At 50.7% G+C, this 9,680-nt stretch overlaps 1 protein-coding gene and 1 long non-coding RNA gene across 2 annotated transcripts in view; one reads left to right on the forward strand and one right to left on the reverse strand.

Annotated features, from left to right (window-relative positions):
• The window catches only part of LOC106727565, a 24,573-nt gene that overhangs the window by 12,478 nt on the left and 2,415 nt on the right, over positions 1 to 9,680 (reverse strand). Inside the window, exon 2 of the long non-coding RNA XR_001363798.1 lies at positions 36 to 41. This is a non-coding gene — a long non-coding RNA (uncharacterized LOC106727565). The remainder of the gene's footprint in view (positions 1 to 35; positions 42 to 9,680) is intronic.
• Positions 9,267 to 9,680, forward strand: part of SLC4A11 (solute carrier family 4, sodium borate transporter, member 11) — an 11,027-nt gene continuing 10,613 nt past the window's right edge. The window contains exon 1 of the mRNA XM_014546498.1: positions 9,267 to 9,290. Coding sequence (XP_014401984.1) covers positions 9,282 to 9,290 — 9 coding nt within the window. The 5' untranslated portion in view covers positions 9,267 to 9,281. The remainder of the gene's footprint in view (positions 9,291 to 9,680) is intronic.

Genomic DNA, 9,680 nt, shown 5'->3' on the forward strand with positions numbered 1-9,680 from the left:
CCGTTTGAAATGAATAAAACTAAAAAAAAAAAGACCGTACCCTTTTATGTAATGATGTTTACTTTGAATTTATATTAGTTCACACAAACACTCCATCCATGCTTTTGTTCCGGCCCTCCGGTCCAGTTTAAGAACCCATTGTGGCCCTCGAGTCAAAAAGTTTGCCCACCCCTGCTGTAGACCCAGTCCCGAGGTGTCCTCGGGTGGGGCTGAGGAAATGGCCCACAACCTGGGACGGGTACTTGCCCCTCTGCTTCCGCAGAGAGCCTCTTTGCTGGGGCTCCCCCTCCCTTCCTCAGACCTCAGAGTGGCCTTCAGAATAAAATTCTATGTGGAGAAACCACCCTGGCTTGGGTGTGGGCACTCCCAGGGTCTCAGAGAAAAGCCATCCCATGCTTACAGGTCCCTATGAGTCGTCGCATCCCCAGGTGCCCCCACCCTCATCTCCAACTGCTCAGCAGGGCTGTGGGTTCTGTGGATTCTAGGCTGCAGCAGGAACCATTGCTTCAGAGACCAGTCCCCTCGTTTAATCCCAGAGCTCTGCGAGGCAGCCACTCCGCCTTACAAGTGGGGGACAGCCAAGGCACGAAGGGTGCAGTACCTGTCCCAGGTGGCAGAGCCACTGTCCTTGCCTGCCTTGGATTGCAGACACCCTCCCTGGGCTCCTAGTGGCATGGGCCTTGGAACCGCGTTCTAAGGCAGAGGACGCAAAGCCCCGGAACTCCAGAGCAGCGACTTACCAGTGTGCGCAAGAACTTTTAAAACATGCAATCCCTGACCATTTAGTCAGGGGCACTGACCTCTTTTTTTATATTTATTTATTTATTTATTTATTTATTTATTTATTTATTTTCTTCTTCATTTTCTTTTTGGCACTGACCTCTTTTCAAATAAAAGAATGTCAAATAAAAGAATGTCAAGCCCTGGCTGCATAGCTCAGTTGCGTAGAGCATCCTGATAAGCCAAGGTTGCGGCTGTGATCCCTGGTCAGGTCACATACAAGAATCAAGCAATGGCACAGCCAGTGTGGCTCAGTGGTTGAGATAACCTATGAACCAGGAGGTCACACTTCGATTCCTGGGCACATGCCTGGGTTGTGGGACTGATCCCCAGTGTGGGATGTGCAGGAAGCAACCGATCAACGATTCTCATCATTGATGTTTCTCTCTCTCCTCTTCCTTCCTCTCTGAAATCAATAAAAATATATTTTTTAATGAATGCATGAATAAGTGTAACAACAAATTGATGTTTCTCTTTCTCAAAATCAAATTTAAAAAAAAATGACAACAGCCAGCACAACAATAGCCTTCCAGTGTGAATGGATCGAAATTATACCTTTTTTGGGGTCAGATTAGCAAAAAAATATATTTTTTGGTGTGCTGTAGAATTTTAGAAATTAGTTCATGTGTGCCGTGAGATGAAAAGGGTTGAAAAATCACTGCTCTAGAGGAACGAAACCCAAATGCCCAACTTTCCCCTTGCAGGCCCCAACCCCATCTGCCCAGCGGTTTCCCTGCCTGTGGCTAGGACAGGTGCTTCCCACCACAGGTGGCCTGGAGGGGCTGCCAACAGGGACACCGATCACACCCCCACCGGGTGGGGAGGAGGGGCCTCTGCCTTTCCCAGAAAAAAGCCAACCAGGGTGGGGCATCGCCTTGAGGCTGCATGTCCACAGAGACCCTGCTTCCTGTCCCACCCTGCACGCAGGGGCCTACGCAGGGGCCTCCGGACCAGGCAAGTGCCCCAGTGAGAAGGCTTGGAAGCTGGCCCACAGTGAAGGGTGCAGCCTCCCCTGGGTTGGAGGGTGGTGGTCTTGGGTTTGGAGATTCTATGTGATCAATTAGTCACATACAGCCACATGCAAAACTGCCTGAGAGGAGCTAAGAGAATTGTGGGAGGAAGTTGGCAGCTATATAATGCACCCCACAACCCCTTTCCTCAGAGCCTCCAGCCTCCCACCTACAGGGCCAGGTTTGAACCTTGGAGTGTCTGTGCTTGTGCTTCTCAGAAACTGCCAGGGGTTGGGAATTACCCCCCAAAAATTGCCAGGGAGGTAAGGGGAGACAGTAAATGGGAAAGGGCTCCTGGGAACCAGAAAGGGAGCCTGTCTCCACCCTGGAGCCCACAGGGGATACTGGGCATGCTCGACATAGGGCGCCCCTGAATCAAGGCATCCAGGTGGGGTAGGCATGAGGAAAGTGAAATTTGGAGCAGAGGGCCTCAGGTGAAGCTGTTGAAAATCACAGGGCTCTCTGAGGAGCTTGGAGAAATACCAATGTACAGTGGGGCCTTGACTTACGAGTGTCCCAACTAACGAGTTTTTTGAGATACAAGGCGTCTCTCGATTTTTTGCTTTGAGTTGCGAGCTAAAATTCGGGTTATGAGCCAGCTTCAGATACCCCACCACTAGTTGGCACAGTGAACATCACAGTGAACGCCACAACATCAGCCCGGCATCACGTGTCTCACTCGTTCACTTTTTAATTTGACATATGAGTAATTTGAGTTATGAGCTCCGTCATGAAACGAATTAAACTCGTAAGTCAAAGCCCCACTGTATTCATTTCTATCGTACAATCTAGGGAAGAGTCATGCCCAAAGAAAATGACCATATGCCCCATTTCTGATCCATGACGGAAAGGGAATGGCTTGGTTCCTGTAAGAGGAGTCCAGGGTAGTACCAGCTTCAAGTTCAGCTGGGCCCAGGCACTCAGATCTCATCAGAACCCTCACCATCCACGTTCTCCCCTGCAATAAGCTTCCTGTATGCCACCAGCAGCCTAACACTCCAAAAGGAAGACCCAATCTCCCTCTCCAGGGGCAGCCCCAAAGTCTGGAATCCCATTCCCATCCCTGAACCAGTCACAGTGGTCAGAAGTATTCTGATTGGCCTGGCATCGGGTCACTGTGCATTTCCAAGACTCCCCACCACCACCACCACCACACACACACACATACACACACACACACACACACACACACACACACACACACACCAGGCTCACTGGGGAGCTGAATCCCCCAAAGAAGAGCTTGCTCCCCAAACCAGCATTACACATCGCACTACAGGCCACCCCTGAGCTTTTCCGTTGAAATCAGAATCCTACTTGATTTTTAAAATTTTGCTTTCTGCAAAATTTTGGTTTTTTTTAGTACAAGTGATAGCAAGCACAAGGTTATTCCATTGTGGTGGTGGTGATCTTGAACCAAGGGGAAAACAAACTTTTAATTGAAAACATTCTGTCCACTAAGACCATTTCCCCCTGCAGACCGAGGAAAGGCCACCAGTATTTGGCATTATAATGCCCCAGTACACCCAGGGACACCAGTGTTCCACAGGAGCCTGTTTAAGAATCCTTTTATTCCCAAACAAAAGGAAAATCACATAATGTGCGGGGTGGACTGCTGCCCCACATTGGTGAGGGTCAGAAGTGGACCAGCTAGAGAATGATTTTGAAGGAACAATTGACAAGACAAAATGACTAATAAGACAAGAGTGAAGAGGACAACCTCAAGGTAGAAGTGGAAAAAGCCAAAGTGGAAAAAACCCCAATACTGAAACAATTCCAAAAACTTTTTGTTTCATCCTCCAAAAACTTGAAGAAAAATACATTTGTTTATTCACAAATTATTACTGTTTTCCCCAGGCCTCCGCATTGCTAAATTGACCGGCCAAAATAATGTGGGGGGGCGAGGGGGAGGGGATTTCATCAGGGTCAATAAATTTTATGTCAAACTAATGACTATAAATCTGTAAAAAATGCTAATCAAATAAAGTGTGAACTTATTTCCATTTTACCCTACAATTATTACTGCTTTTCCCATACCAATACAGAAGTTTAATTTTTTTTCCTCTCATGGCTTCAAATACTTAAACTTTACTGGTATGTCTTACTCTGAAATTTCATGCCTGGATGAATGTACAAATAATAGCAAAATAAGGACAACAGGAAGAGGAAAGATGGTTAGATAACCAAAAATTCATGGAAATTTCTAGCCAAAACAACTCCATTTCAACCTCATTGTTTTATAGATAAAAATTATCATAAGACTCAGAAAGACCTGAGGGTGTTACCCTGTGCCTTCCTGCTAACTTTCCCTACCCCGTGCATCCAGCTTCCTGCGAGGGGCTGGATGCAGCTCGCAGGAAGGGTGGTCTGAAGTGGTGCTGAAAGCAGTGTCAGCCCTGAATGGTGGGCTTGAGGCAGGACCTTGGGCAGCCCTTTGACATAGGGGACCAGTGAGAATGAGAGCCAGGGATGTGGAGGACATGGGGTACACAGAATGGCCAAGGAGGGCAAGGATGGCCAGGGGGTTAATATTCTGCCCAAACTCTTACAAGGCTTCAGGTGTGGGTGATAGGATTCAAATAAAATAGGGCCTGGGGATAGATGAGGGTGGGGAGTCAGCCCTGTGGCTTTTATCCTCGGGTTCTCTGCACCCCTCAGCATGCCCTGAGGACCTTGTTGTAATGCAGACCTCTGGTGTCTTCAGAGGACCTATCAATGAAAATCCTGGGCCCAGCCTGGGGATCTGAATTTCAGCAAGCTCTTGGTGGGCGGGACTCTGATGTGATGCACCTCTGCCTTGGAGGGTCTTGCTAGGAAAAGCCGAGAGGCATCAACACACACAGTGGGGTGGTACGTGGTTATCTCCTGTGGCCACTGGAGAAGGGTGGGCGACAGTAGGTCAGTGTTTGGTGGTGTCTGTTCTCTAGGAGGTTCTTGGCTGAGATGCTGGGCTGTGGAATTGGACCCCAGGTCAGAAGACAGAAGGCCTGACGTGAGGACAGTGGAGCAGTGAGTATGGATGGGAGTAGGGCATGGGGACTCAGGATGTTGGCCTGATGGGAGCAGGTCCTTGGTGGCTTCTTGCCCTTCTAGCTGCCCTTACAGGAGCCTGGTTCTTTCTCTCAGAAGGGGTAGATGGCAACTGGGAGAGGGCTTAGTGGTAATGCTGTGTTAATTGGGTACCAAAGGGTCTTTCTCCCACCCACCAATAGGGCCTGCAGATGTTCCTCAGGAGAGAGGGGAGGTGAGGGGAGGCCAGTGGAGGCCACGTTCCCTCTCCCAACTTGCACCAGCAGCACCAAAGGGACAGTGTGGGAACAGCATGGGCTGCTTACTCTGGGCAGCGGGAGCCCCAAGAAGCTTGTAAAACTGAGTGACTCCAGGGAAAGCTGATGGCTGCAAGATGTGGGAAGCCACATTTGCCAAGGATCCAAGGAAGGCACAGAGGGAAGGAGCAGACTGGAAGTGGAAATAAAAGAACTTGGTGCCCTGACCGGTTTGGCTCAGTGGATAGAGCGTCGGCCTGCGGACTGAAGGGTCCCAGGTTCGATTCAGGTCAGGGGCATGTAACTTGGTTGTGGGCACATCCCCAGTGGGGAGTGTGCAGGAGGCAGCTGATCAATGTTTCTCTCTCATCGATGTTTCTAACTCTCTATCCCTCTCCCTTCCTCTCTGTAAAAAAATCAATAAAATATATATATTTTTTAAAAGACTTGGTAATGGCTGTGGAGGCCAGGGTGCGAAGAAGGAGGCAGAGGGAATCAGGAGTATCTGGCTGGAAAACCCTGGGGGAATGGAGGATGAAGAGGTCATCTGGAGGGCTTCACTGGCTCAAAAGCCTCTAAGACTATACATGGAGACATCGATCATGCGTTCAATACGTCATAGGCTTATTGAGCACCTACTATATTAGGAGCTTCGCTGTGAAACACACAGCCCCACTCTCAGAGAGCTTCAGTCTAGGCAGGGGGATGGGGGCCAGGCAGTAGAGTAAGAATGAATAAGGCCGTGCTATAGTAAGGGACCATGTGGGTCTGGATAGCGGGCACAGGCAACTACTTTAGGCGGTGTGACCAGGGAAGCCTCTCTAAGAGCAGAAGGATGAAATGAGCCATGGTAAGAGCTGTGCACATGCCTTTCAGGCACCACACTATCAAGGCCTCCAGGCAGGTGGGCTGGCTGTATTGAAGGGACAGCCGGCAGCCACTGTGGCTGGAGTGGCACTCCCCTGGGAGCAGGAGGTACAGGATGAGGTGAGAAATAGGCAGGGGCCTTACCCGTAGGCCACAACAGGGAGTTTGGGTTGTTTTTCTAAGTGCCATGAGAAGCCATTGAAAGTGGAGAGTGAATTATGGGTTGGGGGGCAAGTCAGAAGGCCAGACGATGGACCAGGATGGAGGTGCAAGTGGACAAAACTGTGCTTTATTTCTAAGGTAAACCCAACAAAACTTGCTCATGGATCAGATGTAGATGAATTGTTGTGACTCCCAGGTCCAGAGTACCTGGGTGAATGGTGGACTCAAGAGTTCTATTTTGCATGAATTTTCCTTCCTTCCTTCCTCCCTCCCTCTTTCCCTCTTCCCTTCCCTTCCCTTCCCCTTCCTTCCTTCCTTCCTTCCTTCCTTCCTTCCTTCCTTCCTTCCTTCCTTCCTAGTGGAGCTTTTCTTTCTCTTCCTTCCTTCCTTCCTTCCTTCCTTCCTTCCTTCCTTCCTTCCTTCCTTCCTTCCTTCCTTCCTTCCTTCCTTCCTTCCTTCCTTCCTTCCTTCCTTCCTTCCTTCCTTCCTTCCTTCCTTCCTTCCTTCCTTCCTTCCTTCCTTCCTTCCTTCCTTCCTTCCTTCCTTCCTTCCTTCCTTCCTTCCTTCCTTCCTTCCTTCCTTCCTTCCTTCCTTCCTTCCTTCCTTCCTTCCTTCCTTCCTTCCTTCCTTCCTTCCTTCCTTCCTTCCTTCCTTCCTTCCTTCCTTCCTTCCTTCCTTCCTTCCTTCCTTCCTTCCTTCCTTCCTTCCTTCCTTCCTTCCTTCCTTCCTTCCTTCCTTCCTTCCTTCCTTCCTTCCTTCCTTCCTTCCTTCCTTCCTTCCTTCCTTCCTTCCTTCCTTCCTTCCTTCCTTCCTTCCTTCCTTCCTTCCTTCCTTCCTTCCTTCCTTCCTTCCTTCCTTCCTTCCTTCCTTCCTTCCTTCCTTCCTTCCTTCCTTCCTTCCTTCCTTCCTTCCTTCCTTCCTTCCTTCCTTCCTTCCTTCCTTCCTTCCTTCCTTCCTTCCTTCCTTCCTTCCTTCCTTCCTTCCTTCCTTCCTTCCTTCCTTCCTTCCTTCCTTCCTTCCTTCCTTCCTTCCTTCCTTCCTTCCTTCCTTCCTTCCTTCCTTCCTTCCTTCCTTCCTTCCTTCCTTCCTTCCTTCCTTCCTTCCTTCCTTCCTTCCTTCCTTCCTTCCTTCCTTCCTTCCTTCCTTCCTTCCTTCCTTCCTTCCTTCCTTCCTTCCTTCCTTCCTTCCTTCCTTCCTTCCTTCCTTCCTTCCTAGTGGAGCTTTTCTTTCTTTCTTTTATTAAATATATTTTTATTGATTTCAGAGAGGAAGGGAGAGGGAGAGAGAGATAGAAACATCAACGATGAGAATCATTGATTGGCTGCCTCCCGCACGCCCCGTACTGGGGATCGAGCCCACAACCCAGGCATGTGCCTCTGACCGGAATCAAACCCGGGATCCTTCAGTCTTCTGGCCAGCGCTCTATTTGCTGAGCCAAACTAGCCAGGGCTATTTTGCATGAATTTTATTTGAATTGCCTATTAGCCATCCAGGTTGGGGGGTGGGGGGTAAATAGACTGTAGCATATTGAAATCAGGAGCTCCCTGATTGTCAGCTGTGGCTGGTTGAGAGCCATGGATTCAGGAAAAGATTGGCATAGGCCAACCCCTAGGGCCAGGTCAGAGGAGGTGGGAGGGGAAGTAAATGTTGCAAGAAAAAGGAGGTACTCCTGGTGCTGGGTGCTGCTGGAGGTGGGGGAAGGGCTGGCAAGAAAGCTGAGGCAGGGTGACCTTGACAAGAATTTCAGTGGAGTGATGAGGACAAAAGACGGGTGTGAGTGGGTCAAAGGGAAGTAGGGAGAGGGTGTGGAGACAGAGGAGTAGAGATAAGGAGGAAAATGCTCTGAAGCGCAGCTGAGGAACTGGGTGGTATCTGGAGCAAGGAGCTCAAGGAAGTGTTTTTTGTTTTTTAATGAGATACTACAGAATCACTTCTCACTTCAGACTAAACTCTCCAGGCATCAGCAGCACAAGGGGAAAGTGAGTGGAACGCCATGACGTGGCTTGTGGAACCCAGCGCCCATGGTTGTGTCCACAACCCACTGAAGTCTGAGGCCCCAGGGAGGGAATGAGAGGCGTGTGTGTGTGCTTACGTCTGGGTTCCGGAAATACCTGTCTGTGTAAGGACCCAGGGGGGCACAGGTGGGGAGACCTCAGCCTCTGATCCACAGACGGAGGCTGGTGGTGGGTGGGAGGACGGAAGGAAACCGCTTCTCACATTGCAGCAGGGGCCGAGCACCTGAGGCTGTGGGGGGGCGAGGGGGTCAGCGCTAGTTCCTCCGAGTCAGGTCCGTAAGCCACTGGGAGAGGCCTTGCTGTGGGCTCCTGTTTCCTCAGACGAGGGAGGAGGAGGCGACAGCAAGAATGAGGCTGCCCCTCCAATCCAGATAGGCTTCCTGGAACAATTGGGTTGGAAGGTCTAGGTGTTGGACCTCCAGGGAGCTGCTGGTGACACAGGGACGCTGATGCAGAACCTAGGCATTGCCCCAGAGAGGCTGGGGGCAAAACGGATGACTTTTCAAGGGTCCAGCCCCCGAACACACACATCCCCAATCCAGCCTTGTTCCCTAGGCAGTCAGCCTCTCTGTTCTTCAGCTCCCCCTCAACCTCCATCTCTCACCCCTTGACTCCAAAGTCCGAGCCAAGAGCTGGGGGGGTTTAGCTAGAGCAGCGGTTCTCAACCTGTGGGTCGCGACCCCTTTGGGGGTCGAACGACCCTTTCACAGGGGTCGCCTAAGACCATCGGAAAACATATATAATTACATATTGTTTTTGTGATTAATCACTATGCTTTAATTATGTTCAATTTGTAACAATTAAAATACATCCTGCATATCAGATATTTACATTACAATTCATAACAGTAGCAACATTACAGTGATGAAGTAGCAACAAAAATAATTTTATGGTTGGGGGTCACCACAACATGAGGAACTGTATTAAAGGGTCGCGGCATTAGGAAGGTTGAGAACCACTGAGCTAGAGGATGGAGTAGTGGGGTACCCAGGATGACCCCGTTTCTCCTCCCAGCTCCCGCTCCCCCCAAAGCAAGAAGCATGCACAGTGGAAAGAAGCAGGCAGCTATCTTCCTCAGCATCTACTGCAGCTGTAGGGGGCAGGATGCTCACGGCCATCCCACCCTGAAGCCACTCATCTGCCTAGAGGGGCACCCTAATGTGCTCCTGTCTTGCTAGGACATGAACCGGGTCAGTCTCATTCACCAGGTCTTTGCAGGGACGTGTTGGACCTCCAGGGAGCTGCAGGAGCCCTCGGGGGCGGCAGGACAGCCACTCGTACAGGTGGGCTCACGCTCTGCTGGTCTGGCCAGCCATCCCCCATGCCTGCAGAACAGCAGCTCAGGACTCCATCCCAGCAGGTGGTGAGGGCAGGAGTCGCTGCTCGTCCTTGGGCTGGCGGCAAGGGTGGAGAGGACCTGGGGTTAACACTAGGGAGGTCCTGGGTCAATCCAGGGCCCGACGGTGGTGGAATCATTTGCTAAGAAGGCCAGGTCAAGGCTCATCCCATGGGCTGGACTGGCCGGACCCCATCGCAGATCGGGCCCGCGGGCCCGCGCGCACCACCACCTCCCGACACAG

Source organism: Myotis brandtii, unplaced genomic scaffold (assembly GCF_000412655.1).
Source record: "Myotis brandtii unplaced genomic scaffold, ASM41265v1 scaffold45, whole genome shotgun sequence".
NCBI lineage: Eukaryota > Metazoa > Chordata > Mammalia > Chiroptera > Vespertilionidae > Myotis > Myotis brandtii.